General features: G+C 31.7%; 1 protein-coding gene and 1 pseudogene across 1 annotated transcript; one reads left to right on the top strand and one right to left on the bottom strand.

Moving 5' to 3' along the window:
* The first annotated feature begins 1,777 nt into the window (after positions 1-1,777).
* LOC115980354 lies at positions 1,778-13,170 on the top strand (annotated as a pseudogene).
* Positions 13,171-18,420: 5,250 nt separating this feature from the next.
* LOC115978916 (putative pentatricopeptide repeat-containing protein At1g12700, mitochondrial) lies at positions 18,421-21,137 on the bottom strand. The gene has a single exon (XM_031100831.1). The coding sequence runs from the start codon at positions 20,915-20,917 to the stop codon at positions 19,118-19,120; it is 1,800 nt and encodes a 599-aa protein (XP_030956691.1). The 5' UTR covers positions 20,918-21,137; the 3' UTR covers positions 18,421-19,117.
* Positions 21,138-21,420: the final 283 nt, after the last annotated feature.

Genomic DNA, 21,420 nt, shown 5'->3' with positions numbered 1-21,420 from the left:
GCCCATATGGTTCCTCACAGTCACACCAACGATGATGTTGGCTAGTTGAAGACAGTTGATCATTACTACGTTGGCCCCAACATTTCCATCCACGTCTCTCTCTCTCTCTCTCTCTCTCTCTCTCTCTCTCTCTCTCTCTGTGTTATGAATTTGGTTGAAGATGAAACTTAAACATGTTGTTTTTGGCTGTGTAAGGGGCTTGTGTGCAAAATGTATTGGATTCTATAGTGCCTGCACATTGACTGACCAGAATCCAAGGTTTATCTAAGTTGAACAGGCAATTTTTTTGGTCCAATTGATATTTCTCATTTTAAAAGTATAATATATTATTGTACTGAGTTTGGTAGATGCAGAAACATTGGAAAAGAGAAGGAAACTAAACTTTTAACCTTTACTGGTTTAATTGATGAAAATTGAAAATCCTCACACTAAGTAATTATGTTGGTTTTATTTACTTATTTGATGGATAATCTAAGATTTAAAATTGCTATTTCTTTTTCTTTTACTACATTGTCCTGGTAAACAAACAAAGTATCATGGCTTGGTTCGTGGAGAGACTCTGAAAAATGCATGGGACTATGCTGGATTTGCACATAGGATTAGGAATAGGAGAATTGGAATTTGGGACAGTGAAAGTTTTTTTTTTTTAAACAATTTTTATTGCCTTTGAATTATGCCCCATCTCAGTCTCACTAATGCCCTCTTTGCTGTTCTTGCAATTAAACTGTAATGTTGCAGTTCATTAATCACAGTGTCTTGAAATTTCAAGGACCGCGTTACATCAAATGTCTAGGTTGTTATTAAGAATCTAAAAGTCCAGAAACTAAATGCTAAAAATTGGTTGAACTTGGTCAATTTTTGTATTTTGTCCATGGTTGGAACCTTCAACAAGGTGACCAATTGTTAAAACTACAAAGATGGTTTCAGATGGTTTCTCCATCATCATCATAATCTTATGCCTTTCAAGTCTCTACAAATTCCTTAAGTTAAGGATTTTTTGACAGAATATTGTTTAAGTTATAATCTGTGATTAAATATGCATGTCTCATGTTTATTAAAGAAAGGCAAATTAGATGATAAGATACTCATTTGAACTAAGATGTATAGTATTTCTAATATAGGCTGCTAGTAATAATTTATGGAATAATGTTGGTAATCTACTATAAGGTGAGTGTCAAATTACTAATTCTTCCAAAAACTTAAGGAAATTGTGAATTTAATCACTTAACCATAATGCTAAACCTCCCCCTCACGTGTGGGCCTAAAGTTTCCCTTAATAAGTGGGGCCCAATACATAGGATTTTTAACATTTTAAATAAGAGGTAGAGTAAAAATAGGGATCAAGCTCAAGATTTCCTACTTAAATACCATGTTAAATTACTAATTCTCCCAAAAGTTTAAACTTTTAAGAAATGGTAAATTTAATCACTTAGCTATAATTCTAACAATAAGAATGGAAATGGTGAATTTAATCACTTAACCATAATTCTAATCCTCCCCCTCACATGTGGGCCTAAAGTTCCCCTTAATAAGTGAGGGTCCAACACATGAGATTTTTAACATTTTAAATTTGAGGTAGAGTAAAAACAGGAATCAAACTCAAGATTTCCTACTCTAATACCATGTGAAATTATCAATTCTCCCAAAATTTTAAACTTTTAAGAAATGATAAGTTTAATTACTTAGCCATAATTCTAAAAGTAAGAATTGAGGAAGCAATGAATTTGTTTCTTGGTTGGAAAATTCAAACATGATTTAGGTTGAATCTTAAGAATAAATGGCAAAGGTACAGAGATTCTACCTAGTTGAAATACTTTATACTGCTTATATTCACATTAAAATATAGAATTATAGTGTTCGGGATATGCCATCACTTAAATTTGGCCTGCATTATGTCAGCTTTAAAACTTATTAGGATTGATAAAATATGTAGGATATAATCTTAAAAGCTGTGCCAGAATTTTCATTTTATATGTCCCATTTCTTTACACATAATTATTCATGTTTGGCCATAAGAGTTTAACATTAATCAAGCTTGCTATAGTCCTGCTAAATGGGTTAATAGTTCCATCTCATTAATACATGCCATTCTAAAGTAAGTTTTAGTTCATAAATATGTCTTTCTTCTTCTTCTCTCTCTCTCTCTCTGCCTCTCTTTAATGTTGAATTTTTCTTGTGTCAGTAAATTTTTCCTCATCGTTTCACATCCTTCTTTTATTTTCTGAATTTTTTTTTTTTTTTTTGGTTCTAATTGGTTTTCCAGGATGGGCGTGTCAATGCTCTATACTCTACCCCATCCATATATACTGATGCAAAGTATGCTATAGATGAATCCTGGCCAACCAAGACTGATTACTTTTTCCCGTAAGTTTAACGTTTGGATGTTATATAACCCATATCCTTGTTGTTTCCCATTTCAACCTTTTTCTTAAAGTTTGAAGCATGCACCATGCCAGTTATGCAGATAGTGCAAATGCATACTGGATAGGATACTTTACCAGTAGACCAGCCTCGAAGCGCTATGTCAGAATAATGAGTGGCTATTATTTGGTATCATTTATGTGACTGTTTCAGTATGTATGATGGATTTAATTGGAACAGTCTAATGACAGTTTTAGAGTTTGAGATTTATTTATCTCTAATGAATAATTGGCCATAAGGCAACTAGAGTTTTTCAAAGGAGGGAATAGTTCTTAGCCCAATACAGAATCACTAGCAGATGCTTTAGCAATTGCTCAACATCATAATGGACTTATTGGTACAGAAAACCTACATGTGGTTAATGATTATGCAAAACGTTTTGATAGGGTACACAGAGGTGTGAGTTTGGCTTATCAATTCAACCATATGATTTTTCTCAAAGTCTCTCTCTCTCTTCCAAGCGTCATCCATTTCTTCAAAATTTATGTGTAGGCTAAGGAATTATTTGCATCTTCACTTTCTTGCTTGGCTTAATCTACGTCAAATACTGGATGTGGGAAGTTTCAACCAATAAAGTATTATGAGCTTCAGCTACTGAGCTATTTTAATTCATTGCTTAAAGGGCTCATTTTATTGTGGCATTCGTATAGCTTTGATGATGGATCTTGTTTTTGACTTTTGAGCACATTTTTAGTTCTCTTGTTAATATGGTACTTTTTAGCTGCAATCTGTTATCCTTGCATTTTTTTTAATGACTAAGAGGCGGTAATGTTTAGAGGGGTAGTTTATCTTTGTATTATTATGGGTTAATTCCAATTTGCCCCCCTAAACTATAGGGTCCACTTCAACCTCCATGCTAACCCAAAAAATGAGCAATGTCCCTCCTGATTGATTGATAATGGGCAAAATGCCCTCTGCAGTTAAAAAATTCTATTAAATTTAAAATTTTAAACTGAAAATTAAGTTTTTTTTTTTTTGAAACTTTTTGTTCTAATATTTATATATTTGCTTTTTGTTCTTTCATTTTTGGCTATGTTACATAATGCTAACTTCTTTAAAGCATTTAATGATTTAATTATTGACATTCTTGTCAAAGAATAGTTTTGCAGGAAACATTTTTAAAAATGTATATATAAATAAATAAACTTTGAAAATCAAGCTAAAAATGGTTTTGACATATGAATTGTGTTTGCACTCTTCTATCCTTTTATTATCTTCTTATTTTTCTTTTCTTTTTCTAGTGCCCACTTCTGAATATAAGTTCTTGTCCTGGATCAGAAGTTGATCTGTCTCAAGGAAATAATTTGGTAAGGAAAATATTTTTCCTTGCAACAATTATGAATTGTTTCTATTCCATTTAGATAAATACCACTTTTTGGTGTCTTCTTATCTTTGTAGGTAGTTGTGGTCTACAATTCTCTTGGATGGAAGAGGAGTTATGTAATTCAAATTCCTGTGAGTACTTCCATTCTTACAACAGTGTCTTACATTTTTGAAATTCAAGGCCGCATTATGGTCTTCATTTCTTTCAATGATCTAAATGTGTGGACTAGTCATGCAGTATGTATTGAAGAAGTTAGGCTAGTTACAAGTATTGGATCTTCATTCTAGTCAACAAGCCATTTGCTTACATGCTCCTTCATACCAACAATTGGGATGCACTAGATGAACATGTTCATTTTTGAGAGTCAGAAATTATACATTAAAGAACAATATGAGAAGTTAAATGATTTGTTATGTCGGCAGGTTTACTACATGGAGAGAACCAAAAACATTTGCATAGATTTGTTGAATGATGCAAAGCACGATAAACTTGTATTAGTTTAGGTAATATAGTAGTGTGATTAAAATGACATTTTTAAGCCTAAGCATTGTATGTGTGAATGCCCACTTGTATATGTATGAAACACTTTCAATGTGGACCAGGACCAGTTGAATGTAAGGTTAGTAATTGATGACTTCATCAATATCCTAAAATCGTGGAGGATGTAGATCTAAAAAATATGAATTCTCTCTCTCTCTCTCTCTCTCTTTGGGGAAGAATTCTTTATTTTTAAAGGTAAAATGAGAGGCCTCTTTAAGAGTATTCCATGACAACAGTAGTTCTTTGAGGTGTATGTGTGTGTGAATACATCCCGTGTATTTTCTGATAGGTCTGAGAGTATTATACTTTGGCTCTTTGGCAATCCCATTGCTTCATCATTATCAAACATGTTCCAATGTAATTAGGTTGGCATAACTTTTATTCCTACTAGTCGCAGACCCGCGCATTACGCGAGATAATTTTTTTTTTAGGTTAATCTTATTAAATATATTTGGGGTAATAAGTAATAACACTCTCCCATTTTGTTTATATTAATAACAAAATATTATAAATTTATTTAAGAATTTGTTTATAAATTTTTAACCATGGTTAGTAAAGACATTACTCATAACTTTAGAATTAAAATACGAATTTATAAAATACCAAAACATTTGAAATGACAAATCTCTCCATAACTCATTGGGAAAAGAAAAGGGAAAAAAAAAAAAAAAAAAGAGAATTTAATTTTAAAATTGGGAAAAAAAAAGGGAAAAAAAAAAAAAAAAAAGCAAAAGACATTACTTAATATTTTGAAATACACTTTAATTTAAAATTTTAAAATAAGAGAATTTAATTTTAAAATTAAGGATTGTGGGTACCTAAGGCATGCTTAGGCATGCTTGGCAACATCCTAGGCATTCAAGCAACGTCCTTGACCATCCTCGGCATGCTTTGCAACGTCCTCGGCATGCTTGCAACATCCTCGGCATGCTTTGCAACCTAAGCGTCCCACATCGAAAGAAAACCCCTCCACTTTCTACCTTATAAGCTGTGAAGTAAAGGGAGTAATGTACCACCAAGCCTCTTGTGATCAATTGTAGGGATTCAATTTTTAACAACCGCAAAATGATATTGGGTTCACACGTTAAGAGCCCAAACAATATAATTTATAAAGCGTGGGTTTGAAAGGTTAGGCCTTGGTCACCGGACGATGGCTAGCCATAGTGTTCATACGGAAATAAACTATGTTCGCTCGAGAAGTCTTTCTCCTCGGTACGACCTGGAAGGCTCTGGTTCTTAGTCTTTTTTTCCCAGCCCCCTTTCTGGACTGCTTACTTCTCCTTTTATACTAGTCTTTGCCCCTTCCTCCAACGTCCACGTGTAGGTCCAACTTTCCAGGGCTGATACTTGTCCCATTAGCCCATACCCAAAGTGGTTGAGGGTGATTGTAAAAACTAAAAAGCACTGCTCTATCTGATGCAGAGTATTTAATTGCAGTAATTGCAGCCTTTCCTTTATCCTTTGTCATCATATTGTCCAAGGGTCCTTTCTTTATCAACGCAGATGTGTTAGGTCCTTTCCAAAACTGTTCTTATGCCGTTCTTGCCCTTTCTTTTAGGAGGGCCTTAGGGATGCCGAGGACAGAGTCATCCTCGACTATGTCTCAAGGCTACTTGGACTTTTATTGTATGTCCTCGGCTATATCCCCCCTTGGCTCGGGCCTTGGGCCCTAAGGTAAAATGGGCCAAGGTCACAATTTCTTTGGCCCCACAAGAATAATTTTGGAACCTACCTTAAGCACAGGCAAGTTAGTCCACAATATTTTAATATTAATTTAACAAAGTTTGGTAAAACAAATGTAAGGGGTGAAAATATTTTTTCCTTTCAAGTTTGGGGTAGAGTGTCATTTCTTCAAACATCAAGGAAGGGGAATGTAATTACCCCTATATTATTATTATTATTGTTGTTGTTGTTGTTGTTGTTGTTGTTGTTGTTATTAATAATTGATATTTCATTTTCTTTTAAGTTAATAAAAACATTACATATACCTTTTTATTTATTTATAGAATATACATTTTTTTAACCTTTACATATCTTTTTTTTAATGTGAATCTTTACATATACCTTAAGTAAACTCTATATATTCCACTTCTTTTGATGTGTAAAATCATAGACTACTACTTCATAATGATAGTAGCTAATTAGTTTTATCACTTTTTTTCATAATTTCATTTATAACGTTTTTTACTATTACTATATATTTACTGGCTAATGATTTTCATAATAGAGGTGTTAAAAGAGATGTAGCACTTTTTATTAGATTTTTAAATGTAATTGTGTATGAAGATTACACACACACACACACACACACACACACACATATATATATATATATATATATATATAAAGTTAAATGAAATGTCAAAAAAGGGATTTTAAAATTTTCTAACTTTATTTCTTATGTAATTTCTATTATTACATAAGGACATCTCCTTTTTTTTTTTTTTTTTTTTTTGAGAATCATCAACTTTTAGTTATGAAATAGAGTTTGATTAGTTTTAAGTTTAAATATATCGCTAAGATTGTCTATAATTATTGATTATTGATTCAATTTTTTATGTGAATGTAACAGTTGATTTTATTGCACTGTAAAGAATTTGATCGCTGAAACTCCATACAGGTCATATTTATTTTTTTATTTTTACTTCTTCTTACAACCTCCTTGTTTTCCAATTAATAGTTATTAATTGACATTTCATTTTTTTTCTTTACCATCTCTCTCTCTTTCTCTCTACATAGGCAAGCTACTGTTTTCCAAAATTTGATGATGATTTTATTGCATTAAATATGCATTGTAGTTTTTATTTTTTTTCATTTAATTTTGCTACCCTTAAGTTAGTATATCTATAACTATTAGTTTCTTTATATTATATTTGGTTTGATATCCACAATTTTTTTTATTTTTAATTTAGTGTTTCCCAATTGGCATTTGTTTTGTATTATATTTTTTCTTTGATGTATTGGGTTTGAGAATAAGTGTGTCCCTAGTATTACTCCACTTTATGAGGACACTTTTATTTATTGAACGTAAATAAAATTTTAAAATTTTAATTTTTTTTTAAAATAAAAAGTAGAGAAAAATATAAATAATTTAATGATATGGAAGATGTGGGTAGATGAATAGTGATATTAAGGTAGAAGGTAGTGGGGAGATGAAAAGATAAAGGTAAGGAAAAGCTTGGACAAAGTGTAAATGTAAAAATAAAATAAAATAAAAAGAGTACAATTTTTTAAGGAAAATTTTATTGATTTTAATTTAAATAAAATATTCCATGTTTAATTATTAAAAATAAAAAAAGAGAGAAAATATAAATAATTTAATGACGTAGAAGATGTGACTGAATTTAAATGTTGAATAACATAAGATGAGAAGAAAAAAAAAAGTAAAAATAAAATATATAACAATAAATACCAATAAAGAGAACAATTGCACATAAAAGACTTTTGTTCTTTCTTATAACTCAAATTAAGATTGATGGTTTTTTTTTTTTAATATGTGTTTTAGGATTGTGCTTTTTTAATTTCCCATCAGAAATTTTTTTCTTTCCCTTTTATAATTTTGATTGAATTTTGGTTTGGATTAATACTTAGTTGTTTTTGGAAATAGGAATTTGAATATGCCTACCAATTTTTTGACTAATAAATTATTATAAAATCTATTTTTTACTTCTTTAGTTTTATTTTAATTTTGGTTAAGTTAACATTGTAATTTTGTGGTAATTTTTTTTATTATGATAATTTCCTTATTCTTTAAGAGATGAGTTGTATATTAAGCAAATGTAAGACACTACAACAAAGTTAAAATATATTGGTGAAATACACAAAAAGAAATAAATAAATAAAATGATATATTTGTAGAGATAAAAAGATTAAAAAAAATAAGTGTAAAAATATTTTCTTTTCTTTTTTTTTTGAAAAAAAGACAACGCTTGAAGTAATTGTTACTTTTTATATATTACACTTCATTGCATAATATTTATATTCTCACGAGTCTGCGGCTAGTTTCCTATAAAAAATGAATGATTCTACAAGTCTTCTATTGGGAATAAATTCCAATCTTAGGTTGCTAAATGCAAATGTAGTAGAAACATGGTGAGAGAGAATAATGGGTTGTGCTCATGGTTAGTGTAATAAGCATGTGATATGATTGTGGGCTTCCTTTATAATAGGATCTTTTGTTACTCTTAGAGCAAACAAAATGACACCCTTATTCCCACCCAAAATGTTTTTCTATAATGACAAGCATTATCTTTTAACCTCTAAGAAATGCAATGCAATGGCCAAAGGATATGACCCTTTAATATATTGTCTCTAATCAAATAAAAAAAGGCTTCTATCCCCTTTAGGTACAGGTTTATACAGAATTCAATTTTTTCTTTTCTTTGTAAGAATACACCATCAACCTTAACTAACCAAAAACCAAAAAAAAAACAAAAAAAAAAAAAAAAAAAAAAAAAACCATCAACATTAATTAGAGTTGTAAGAAAGAACAGAAAAAGGGTAACATTTAACAATTAAAGAGAAAAAAAAAATTTTAAATCTAAATGGCATTAACCAATGTGGAATTTTAAAGAACTCTTGGTTTACCTAGAATATAATAGAGAAAATAAAAATGAGACTACTACTAATTCTAGGAAACATATATAGAGAAATAGAAATAAGGATGCTAATTAAAGAACATTGACAATACCATCAATCCCATTTGAAGCTTAATCATAGCTCCACTAATTTGCTGACTTTCAACTTTTGGCTGGTATATGTTGTACAGGTGTTCTCCAATGCTGTAAAATTCCTTATTGTCTAGTTTTACTTGAATTCTTGCAAACTACCCGATTAAATAAAGTTAGAAAATGAGCATAATGATTCTAGTGTAGAAAAAATTTATCAAAAAAAAAAAATCCCAAAGATTAGTAATTTGGCATAAATAGAAGAATGTATAAAAAATTCATCAAAAAATTGAGAGAGAAAGAGAGAGAGAACCTTTTTTTGATTTCCGGCAAACTACCCGATTAAATTAAGTGAGAAAATGAGCATAATGATTCTAGTGTAGAAAAAAAAAAGGGTTCCCAAAGATTAGTAATTTGGCATAAATAGAAGAATGTATAAAACATTCATTGAAAAATTGAGAGAGAGAACCTTTTTTTTGTGAAAGAAAACCATGCATAGGATGGAATAGATAGTTACGAATTTATAGTAAAGAGTGTGAATGAGAAGAGACAAACTAAAGGAAGATGAAAAGAAAGAAGAAGAATAATATTTATGTAGAGGGTAGTGGGGAGATGAAAAGAAGAAGAATAATATTTATGTGGAGGGTAGTGGGGAGATGAAAAGGTAAGGGTGGAGAAATGTTGGAAAAAATGTAAATATTAAAATAAAATAAAAAGTAAATGTTAAAAACAATTATAGGAAAATTGGAAAGAAAATGATAATGAGGTGGACCCTGATGTGGTTTAACTAGAGCGTAGCAACAATAAATACTACGCTTCAACTTTTAGATATATATAGATTTACAATATCTAACTTTCTTTTAGTTATCAATGAAAATGTTAATGTTCATTACTTTTATCGCAACTCCTTCTGCCTGCCAGTGCCTATGTGGACAAGGGACTACTATTTTAGGGCGTACTTAGGTCAAAGTCCAATTGAGACACCCAAGTATTTGCTTGCATTTTCAGTGTCTTTACCACCACTTGGTTTCAGCAAATGCACTATTTCAAGTGCCAAAAAGCCAGGTCTGCTCTTATTATTGCAATAGATCTACATTTTTTATTTTATTTTACGAAGTGGAAAAACATGAAATTCATTCTTCTTCAAGGTAGTGATATAAGTTTTTGACTTGTTTTGCCTTTCAGTTGTAGGTACGGGTTCAACCAGATCATCTGTACACAAGTTTCAGAGTAGTAAAAAATTTACTATTGAAATTGGTCAAGGAAACTTAAAGCTTACTTTTTCCACCACTAAAGGAAAGATGATAAATTTTGTTAATAGCAGAAGCTTGGTATGTAATGCGCTTGAAAGTTCTATAATCACTTGTTACTTGAAATTTATGCTTACATTTTCTATCTCCATGAATTTTTTTCAAAATTTTGTTTTCTTAACTATGATCAAAAGTGAAATTAATGTTTTTTCTTGTTGCTGCATTTTATAATAAGTTCATTTTGCTTACCCCTTTGGCCCTCCCCATCCCCAAAAGAAAATATATACAAAAAAAAAAAGGAGGAAAATGAATGATTCTGTAGCTAATGCACTTAGTATCCGTTTGGATACTGAGTTTGGCGCATTCATGTCTACGTTTTCACTTTTTTTTTTTTTTTTTTGAAACGGCATTTTTGTGGCTATTATGAATTTCCAGTGTGTCCCGTGCACTGTTCACGAGACCCACAAACCTCTTTATTCAACAACTTTTTCAAATGAGTCCCACGGCACTATTTACACATTTAAAAATTATTTTGCTACAGTGTTTTCAGTTTTCAGTTTTCAATTTTCAGTTTTCAGCGGTATCCAAATGGACCCTTAGTCATAACCTTTGAAGGTTAAGGAATCAGTTGAACAATCTTATAGTTATTACTCCGGATATAATGGAAGTGACATATCCTGAGGTACACTTAAGTTCATCTTGTGTTACATATCTCTTTTAACCTCTCTTTTATTTATGTTCTAAAATTGCATGACTTAAAAGTTGAAAGAGTTGTTGAATTATCCCTTTCCTAGTTATTTTTCAGATTTCTAGGGCATATGTCTTCCGTCCAAATGGCAAATTTCCCATGAAGCATGAAGAACAAGTGTGTGATGCCTTCTGATCAAGGTTGTCAAAATTGAGATCCTATATAGGATCGTTGAAGGTAGGTGGGATCGTAAATCATAGGATCGGATCGTGAATCGTAAGATCCTACATATTTTCAAATTTAAAGCAAAAAACACATTGATGATGACTTTGTATGTTGAACAATCACGAAAATTATAAATTCATTCATAAAAAAACTAAGATTCATATGATGTAATTTGCATGTCATACATCACTAAGTCTATACTAACGAAACAACTATACTTAAATTTTGACCCAATGTATTTAAAAAGTTCAAACATTAGCATCCAAATACCAAAACATTTATCAAAACACATGGAAAATATTTTCCAAGTTCTAAGTTCCAAGTTTTAAATTCAAAATAAGTTAACAAATTAATAGAAACTAGCTAACTGCAATATGAAATCCAAAAGTAAGATGAATATTAAGGTAAAGTGAACATTTAATTATTCTCATTCTAAGGTTCTTATAACCACCGTCCTAAATTCCTAATCATCATCATCCATTTCATCATCTATGTAGACATTATATATTTGCATACTAGAGCTGTAAAAGAGATTAAGATACAATTTCATACTCAACTATTGAAGTTATACTACTCAACAACAATTAAAGAGCATGCTCAAAAAAATCAATCAATCAATATACAAATACAAGCATAACTGATAAAATTATATATAAAAAAATATTTTAGTAATATTAGAACACAAATTAATATATTGATCAAACAAATTTAACAACATTATAGTTTAAAAGGCAACAAAGCCAACATCAAATTCTTTATTTAGAAATGATGAAGCATTCCTTCATTTTGACTACAAGTAAACTAGAAACTAAAAAACATTTGCATAGGTTAACATAATTTTATAAAAATAAAATAAAAAGTCATACCATCACAACATGAAAAAATTAAAACCCTTAAAGCTTCATCAAAACAAAAAATTTATCCCATAAAAAAAAACAACCAAAAATTTAAGTTTTTGCTAGGATCGGTAGGATCCCATACAATCCTACGATCCTATATGATCCTACATAAGATCCTACCATTTTTGCGATCCTAATGTGATATATCCTAAACGTTTTGGTGAGGTGAGATCGTAAAATCGTGCAATCCTACGATCCATGCAGATCGCAATTTTGACAACCATGTTCTAATATTTATATGGAGAACTAATAATCATGGTAATCTCAATTTAAAGTTGTTAAAAGTTTCAGGTTGGTTCGACTATTCTGCGTGGACCAGCAGTCGAGGAAGTATATCAACAAATCAATCTGTGGATATATTAGGTGCCTTGCTTGTCATGATAGTTGTCTATGCATTATGTTTTTCCTCATAAACCTTTTTCCTTTGTTTCAACACTGTGAACATTATTATTGCATGCTAAAGATAATGCAAATATATATTTTTTAATTAACAATGAGCAGTCACTTCTAAATTTCAACTAAAGCATTTGGATTAAAAATTAGATTTCTTGTACTTATGCACAGTTTCAGAGATTTGGAAAGAAATGCTAATTTGGGTGCAACTAGTTATGAGTGCTTTTGTAACTTCAGGGAATCTACTGTTGTAGTTATATGTGTTTAAAAGCTTAGATATTACATATACGTATTTTTCTGTTTCTCTTGATTTTGATTGAGTGTGTATGATTCATACCCTTTAAACGAAAATCTTTCTTCTGAAGCTTTTAGCAAATACACTATCACATAAGTGTGTCCTGTTTGTAGTTTTGGTTTGAAGCCATGAAATGTGACAGCAACATGAAAACATAGAGCAAAAAATTGTTATCATTGTCATGTACACCTCTATGTTCCAGCTCTGATTGCCCTTATGCACTGATGTGGTTAGGTTATAACTTAAAAAATTGATTGCAACTTTGACAATTAATGAAGCATTTTGAAGTAGGATCATTCATTATCTCTTTTTCTAATATCATTGTTAGAATAAATGCTAGCACCCAATATCTTTAATATTTACTACTTTAAAATTATACCATTTCCCTGTTGCTAGTAATTTTATGTAAAAATGTGTTTGTAGACTACTAGACTTCACAAGGGGAAAGAGCATGCTGAAGCCAGATAGCTCATTTTGTGTTGTTTATTGGTGTTGTTGGATATTAATGTTCAACTCTACATCTTACATTACTTTTAATTTTTTGATTATTTAATATTTACAACAGTAATGGAGGGGGAATTCTAACCATAATTCTTCTCATAAGGAAAAGAGAAAAATACCATTGAATTACAAAACTCTTGACTAATCTTATTTTAAATTTCATTCAAATAATTATGACGAGACACCATAGATATTTATCTCAATAATATTTGGTTATTTATAGAATTCAAGTCTGCACCTATCCAAAGTTTATTTGTTCGTTTGGATTAGTTTTTTACTAAAAAGTTTATTTATTTGCTTAGATTGAGTTGATAAAATACAAAAAACTTTATAATGTATCATCATACTTAAAAATTTTTTTTTTTTTTTTTTAATTTGATAGTGGGGAGGAAGATTTGAACCTTGATATTTTAATTGGAAATATCAAATGTTCCAATTGAGTTAATAAAATAAGTTAATAAGCTAAAATATAAAAATTATACAAAAGGATTTTAGAGTCTAGGCTATAGTTTTGACTTAGACCTCCTAGTATTTCAAAGTTCAAAACAAACCATATAGATTTCAAAGTGTAACTATCAATCCCAAGAGTTGTCTTAATGGTTCTTAAAGTCTCATGATATATATGAGATCATGAGTTCAAAACTGCTAAGTGTGAGACAGGGGGACTATATATAAGGGTGGCTTGACGCATTTAGAGGCTTAAAGTAAAAAATAAATTGGGGTTTTTTTATATAGTATTTAACTATGATTTTTTTTTTTTATATATAAAAATTTAAATCTTACTTAAACTCTATTATCTTGTTTTAGATGAAAAATTACTAATTAAAATAAACCATGTAGAGTTTATTTTTATTTTTTTGGTTGAGAAAGTCTATAGACACAAAATATTTGTCAAATCTTTTTCACACATGTTGATGGTGGCAAATTGACGGTGGTAACTGGTAAGTAAAAAGGTAATCTTAGTAATGAACCTTGATAAGTACTAGTAAGAGTTTATCAACTCAATTGTTATGAAATATGTTAAGAAATTTTTTGTGTATTGCTCTTTTTATTGATTTTTTTTAGAAGTGCTACATTTACAACATTTTCGCAACAAGTTTTAGGAATTAAGTTGTTACTTGTTTTGACTTGAACTCACAACTAAAATTACTTTTTTGTATACCAATAATAACTAGTAACAACTAACAATCTGCCATTTAGGATTTGTTGTAAAAATATTGTAAAAAATTCATAACATTTCTCTTTCTCTCTCTTTTCTTGTTTTTCATTTGATTAAAAAGTACTACTTTATTTATTGATTAATACTATTATAATGAAAAGAAAAAAAAAACTTTATTGGTTAATTTTTTGGTTGGCTAATGTTAAGAGAGCACAAGGGCACAAGGTTTTCAGACCCGGACCATTCATTGAACAGTTAAAGGGAGAGGTTCAAGGTTTTTGAGGTCAAATCGAGGTCGAACCGGGGTCGAACCATGATGACGTCATAATTAATTAAATAATTAATTAAAACCTAAATATAGATATTAAATTTATAAAACTAGCAAAATTGACAATATATCTATATATATAAGGGAAATTTAACGATTTTCAAGCATATATTTAATAATTAAATAAGAAAGTTAATAAAATAAAATAATAACCATGAAAACATTAAAATTTATGATTAATTTTTGAAGTAAAGTTGAATATATCTTTGAAGGATTTTAATTATAATTTTTTTAATTCCTTGTAAGATATGGATAATTTAATTAAGTAGAATAAAATTAAAAAAAAAAAAAAAAATTTGCTAAGGGGTTGGACCGCACGGTTCTCACCGGTTCGTACGGTCCAACCCCAGTTTTAGCGGTTCACGGAATTAACAAAAAATCCGGTTCTTTATGCTTAAAAAACCGGTTTTCATCCCGGTTTTCACGGTCCGACCTCCCGATTCGGTCCGGTTCTGAAAACTATGCTAACGGCCACTAATGGTTTACATTGTTAATTAGAGATAGCAATTATTATAAACTTTGTAAGATTCTCAATGTTTAATAAAGTATCTATAAATGGTTGGAATGGAGCATAATATAGCCCTGAGTCATGGCAATGGTGCAATTGTAAATGGTTTGTATAGATAAAATGCCCTGCCCGTTAGTGTCACATTTTCAACAATGTGGGCCATCAATATCAGGTGTTCAAGTCTTCAAGCCCTTAGATACCTTAGGTTCACCGTTCACCAGTTAAAATCAATCATGTAATTACATTGACCAAGCATTGGTATACTGAGGCAAGAGAAGGCCATTAGGCTCAATGGCATTGCGAACGACCGCCACTCCATCGCACTGGAACTGCTCGTCGTTGGGGTCCCAAGACTCGATCACACCGGCTTCCGCCTCGATGCTGTTGTTGGGTTCAAGGGCATCAAGACTGTCCAGTTGGCACTGGTTGAACTCTTGTTGTTGCTGCCACTGTCTATAAGCTAGGCATCCGTTGATGAAGAGCACAAGAAAGCACAGAGAAGTATAGAGCAGGATAGGCTTAGCCATGGCTGGTTTTTTTGTGAGGTAATAGTTTAGTAGTGAAGCGGCAACTCGGAGATGCTGGTATTTATAGGAAAGAAATGTTGGTAAGTGTGCAGCGAGTGCTGGAAACAAGATTAATATTTAGTGACATTAGTGAGAATATGAGTAGTTTTACTACCACAAATTATTTCACAATTTTTTGGTTAATTTTGACGTAATAAACTATATATGAATGGTTAACTATCAATTAAATATAGTCTCACTATTTTTTCATCACCACTCTGCTACATCACAGTTGTGACAAGAAATTGTGAAAAATTTTGTGGTTCTAAACTTTTTCGTTACAATGTAATCATTAGCTTCTACTATTTTATTTTATATTAAGTTATTCTTTTCTTTTTTTCTATATATTCAATTTTGACATTAGTGATTGGCTTGTATACTTAAGGTTCATTTGGATAGAACTTATTTTGCTGAAATTGAAAACTGAAAACACTGTAGCAAAATAATTTTTAAATGTGTAAATAGTACTGTGGGACCAATTTTTAATGAAAAATTTGTTGAAAAGTGAAGTTTGTGGGACTCATGAATAGTGCACGGGTGCACTATTCACTGCTGAAAAGTCAAAACAAGTGGTTGGGAAAAAAAAAGGAAAGAAATGCAAACGTGGATCCAAACGGATACTTAATTACTTATTACATGGAGGTATTTTTATAAATTGCTTAGGGTTTTTTTTATTTTTATTTTTTGACGGTATACATTTTACAATTTATTGTTTACATTTTCTTCAAAGAATATATATAACTAAATTATAAAATTTAAATTTAGATTCTTAATGTGTGACTAGTTCGTGAGGAAACTATTCACAATTGTTGTATATTTTAAGAGAAAATTTGCTTAAGATTTAGATGTTACTACTCAATATAGAAGTTGGGACTGTAAACAATGAATTTTTGAGTGATGGTTTAACTGTGTAAACAAAAAAAAGCTAGAGTTCAAAATCCTTTTAATATCAAGAAAGAATGTAGAGCACAATTTTGTGGAGTTATAGCTTCTTCTTTTTTTAAAGAACTTTACTATAGTTAGTTTGGCCCCAAAAAACATTCTACACTCCGCCACTAAATGCATGTAGGTAGGACACATTTACACTTTTTTTTTAATTAGTGTACAAGCACACACGTTAACTAAATCCTTTAACTATTATGAAAGTCTATCAAGTAGTAATCTATAAATGGAGGCCACTTTATTATGGTTTCCCTAAATACTACCGTGGCAAATAAACAATCCAAAAACATTCTAAAACTAAGCGGTCCCCGTGCATCATGGTTTTAGTTTTTACAGTTATATAATCACATGGAGGATTAACCCTTGGCTGTAAGTGATGCCCATATATGTTATATTAAGGTCTCAACTGGAGTTTTTTTTTTTTTGTGAGAAATGTCTCAATTGGAGTTTTCCCAAGATAGTTCAATCCAAAGATAAAAAGCCCTTGCCATAACAGGCTTTACCTTTTGAATTATCTCAAGCATGTGCCTATTCCAAATTGTAGTACTTCAATGGCCAAAGAGTTGCTAATCTATAGTTTATGGGAAGAGCTTAAATAGAATGTGCGGCTAAGTGAAGAAGTTGCAAAGTTCTCAGGTGAGTGTCAGTCAAACAGGTGGCAAGAATGGAGTTTTAGTACTGTTTGTGTGCTAAAAGCAATATAAATTTGTTGCAGAAAGCAAATGCTATAATTTGAAGTTTTTTCACATCTGTTGCGGTGCAGTATTCGGGCAAGCATCTGACAGCTTCAATGATGAAGGGCTCAGATCTCCACCTAGTAAAAAGGAAGGGTAAATGCCAAGGCACCAATTTGAAATCACCAGCAACAAGTGAACTCACTTTCTACCCAATACTTATGTCAGCATTGTCATGGGTCGAAACACCATTAGTCATTACATGAATTAGAACTAATGAGACTGAGAAAATTTCAAAGTAAAAATAAAATTGGTCATGTTACCAACTGTCAACAGCAAAAATTGTTAACCAGAGATACTGTTGTGGAGTTGTATTAATGGGAGAGAACCAACAACTAAAAAAGGATTCAATCCAAATTGACACAAAATAAAGATGAGTCAATATATTTCGAAAATTTTTCCATACTACTCAGAATCATAAGTGATTGTCTTACAAACTTTTGGGACAACAGACATTGGTAACTATTACATACCTTGAGATACATACATAAAACCGTGTCAGTAGCATTCATCTATTAAGCTTTAATCACATTTAGCGACTGACAGGAATTTTAAAATCAAAGCAAGATTATTTGTATGAAGAAACTGCAGGAGGAGGAGCTCCTGGTGCAAAAATTGAAGTGTTGAAAGCTTGCAGGTCATTTGGATGTTCCTTGGCAAACATCCTGGCAAAGATGCAGTAGCTGATAGAATTGACATTATTTCTGTGTCCCTTGTACTTGGCTAAGCCCACCGAGATAGCTTCACGTCCAAGTACAAGTGATGCAGTACTAATGTGTGAGAGTTAATGCAAGATGGATTTTGCTCTTCAAGCTTGGCTTTGTTCTGGTTCCACTCGCTTTATATCCTTGTGTTACTTTGTCAACATTTTCTCTTGTTTGGATCCAATGTGGTGATAGTGAATTCACTTGTGTGTGTGTGAGAGTGAAAGAGTGCGATATCTTGAATAAAGATATAAACAAGATATTGTAGACCTGTTATTGAACAAGATATTTTAGATCTAAACAAATAAATAGGTAGTGTCCAATTAAATTCTCTAAATTGCAAAGAAAACATATGTCAAAGCTGCAAATCAAGCCTTAATTAAAATACAACAGTTACCTTTTCTCATCAGCAATCACCACTCAAAAATTCATTTTTCCCTTCATAATTAGATTTGAAAATATAATCAGGTATAGATATCCCAGCCTCCATAGCGGAGATCATTGTCACACATAACTTCACATACACACATAAAACATTCCTCAAGGGGTATGTTTGTGCGTGTAGAGAGAGAGACAGAGTACCAAAAGTGAAATTAAACCCTCTCCCATCCTAAGAAATATGAGTTCAACCCAATTATTGATTCCCCAAAAACATCATCATCATCATCATCATCATCATCATTGCGGCAATCAAAAACAATTACTTGAAACCTTAAGACAAAATTTTACTCAAATGTGATCAAGTTAAGCTTCCAATACACTTCAACTCCAACAAGAAGATTTCAAAGAACAGTAACATACAAACAGGGATCATAATGCTTAATTAACATGTTAAGCACCTTTCCTACCATTGGTATTCTTTTGCTAGAAAATTTGAAATGGAAAAAACATCAATGATATGAAAAGAAACATCACTTCATAAAAAATAAAAAATAAAAAGTAAATAACCACTTTCAACAAATATACATACACCTTATAGATTGACCGGCAAAGTCTTAATAAGTAATTCTTGAAGTGCTTTATCTGCTGGATTTGCAGATAGCAAGTCAACCAACATGGATGCAGTGGTTGCATTTGCTGAAAAACCCTTGTCATCCATTATTTCAAGATATTTCATTGCCTTTGATGTCCTATTATGTTGCAATAACCCTTGGATTATTGTGTTATATGCGCGATCGTCAGGTGAACAACCACTCCCATCCATTTTCTCAAATATCTCACTTGCTTCTTCTAGCAGTCCCTCTTTGCAAAGCCCTTTGAGCATTATGGTGTAAGTTTGAACATTGGGTTGCAATCCTTTCGCAGATAGACTATAAAAGAGTTCTCTTGCAACTGTAAGATTCCCGACATTACACAAACCATCAATCAAAATGCTGTAAATCACAATATTGTTGCCCAACGTTTTGTCTTCCATCTCAAGAAACACTTTTATTGCCTCAACAACTTGTCCATTCTTACATAGGCCGTCCAACAAGACAGCATAAGTTTGAGGATTTGGAAGTTGGCCACAAGCTTGCATCTTATGGAATAGCTCTAGAGCAGCCTTGTGTCTCTCCACTCGACAAAACCCACCTATAAGAGTGTTGTAAGTCACAACATTAGGAGTTACTCCCTTGTTGGACATTTCATTAAAGAGATTCATTGCCTCACCAATTCTTTTATTTTTACAAAATCCATTAATCAATGTGCTATAGCTAACAACATTAGGTGAACAACCCCTCTCAACCATCATGTTCAATGCGTCGATGGCATCCTTCAATTTATTTTGCAAACAATATCCATCAATTAAAGAATTATAAGAGACTACATCAGGCTCAATACCTCTTTGAATCATCTTATCAAAAACTATTTTTGCCTCTATCAACATCCCCTCTTTGCAAAATGCGTCCACCAATATGTTGAAGGTCCACACACCTGGCACAATCTTCCTCTGTGCCATCTCGTTCAACAAAGTATTAGCTTCTCTCCACCTGCCGCAATTGCATAGGCCTTGAATTAAGGAATTGTAAGTGATAAGGTCCGGCTGAATGCCTTTACTCATCATTTCAGTCAAAAAGTTCAAGGCCTCAGTGACCAACCTATCCTTACATAAACTATCAATGATTGTGTTATATGCTGTCAGATCAAGCTCAAAATCTCCTTCCAATTTCCTGAGCAACCCAATAGCCATATCAGTCTTACCAATCTTACACAGAGCATTTAGTATCGTTCCACAAGTAAATGCATCAGGTTGATACCCTTTCTTCTCCATATCTTCTACCAACTTCACAGCTCCAGCAATGTTACCTTGAAGACAGAGACCCTTGACAAGGGTGTTTAGAGGAATAGAGTTTGGGGGATAACCAAGTTTCAAAATTGTTGCAAAGACAGAGAACCCAAAATCTAGACAGTTTAAATGGCAGAAGCAGTTAATCAAAATAGTAAGAGTACAAACATTAGGAGAGATACCGAATGATTCGATTCGTTTAACTAGAGAAATGACTACTGGGTAATGCTTCATTCTTGCAATGCCAGCCAACACGTGATTAAAATCGTAAATGGAAGGCAAAGGGCGCGTGTGAAGCATTTTATCAAACAGGTCTAAGGCATGATCAACATTCCTAAAGCTTCTAGATTTGCACTGATCTCTAACAGGTTCCAAGAAATGATTTTGATTCAGATAGTGATTCGGGTTTTTTTTAGCACTAGCAATACTAGTAGTAGTAGCAGCAGTAAGCGTAGAATAACAATGAGAACGAAAACAAGTGTGCGAAGAACGAAGAAGCGTACCCATTTTCCTGAAGATCCAGCAAACAATTCGGCAGCGGAAATCAGAACGAAACGATAGAGTTTGAGAATTGAGAAAGAGAGAGATAGAAATAGAGAATCGGTTCGGTTTTGAGGACAGTTTACTTGAACTAAGCTACTGATCGATGAGAGAGCTTAAAAATAATCAGGGAAGGGGGCGGCTGAAATGTGTTATTTTATCTCATGCTCCTAAGGTTTTAATTTTAAAAATGAATGTAGCAAAAGGCCAAGTGAAGGCTCGAACTTGAGATCAGTTGACAAAAACACACTTACGACACCACTAAGCTTGTGATCAGGACCGCCACAATCATGCAATTATATATATATCACTTTGGTTGTATCTTCATGTTAAATGGTTTCCTTCTTTAGTTGCTACTGAGCCCACGTGAAAAAACCATGTTTGGGCACAATTATCACTTTATGTGATTTTTTTTATGCACTAAAATTATTAGGTATCATGTGGGTTTATATATAACTATTTATATTCAA

The sequence above is a fragment of the Quercus lobata genome, chromosome 3, assembly GCF_001633185.2.
Source record: "Quercus lobata isolate SW786 chromosome 3, ValleyOak3.0 Primary Assembly, whole genome shotgun sequence".
Taxonomy (NCBI): domain Eukaryota; kingdom Viridiplantae; phylum Streptophyta; class Magnoliopsida; order Fagales; family Fagaceae; genus Quercus; species Quercus lobata.
This window is presented reverse-complemented; position numbering and strand designations above follow the sequence as displayed.

Excerpts from the sequence above, each read along its gene's own strand:
- LOC115978916 (XM_031100831.1), bottom strand. The coding sequence starts at position 20,917 with ATGGGTACGCTTCTTCGTTCTTCGCACACTTGTTTTCGTTCTCATTGT.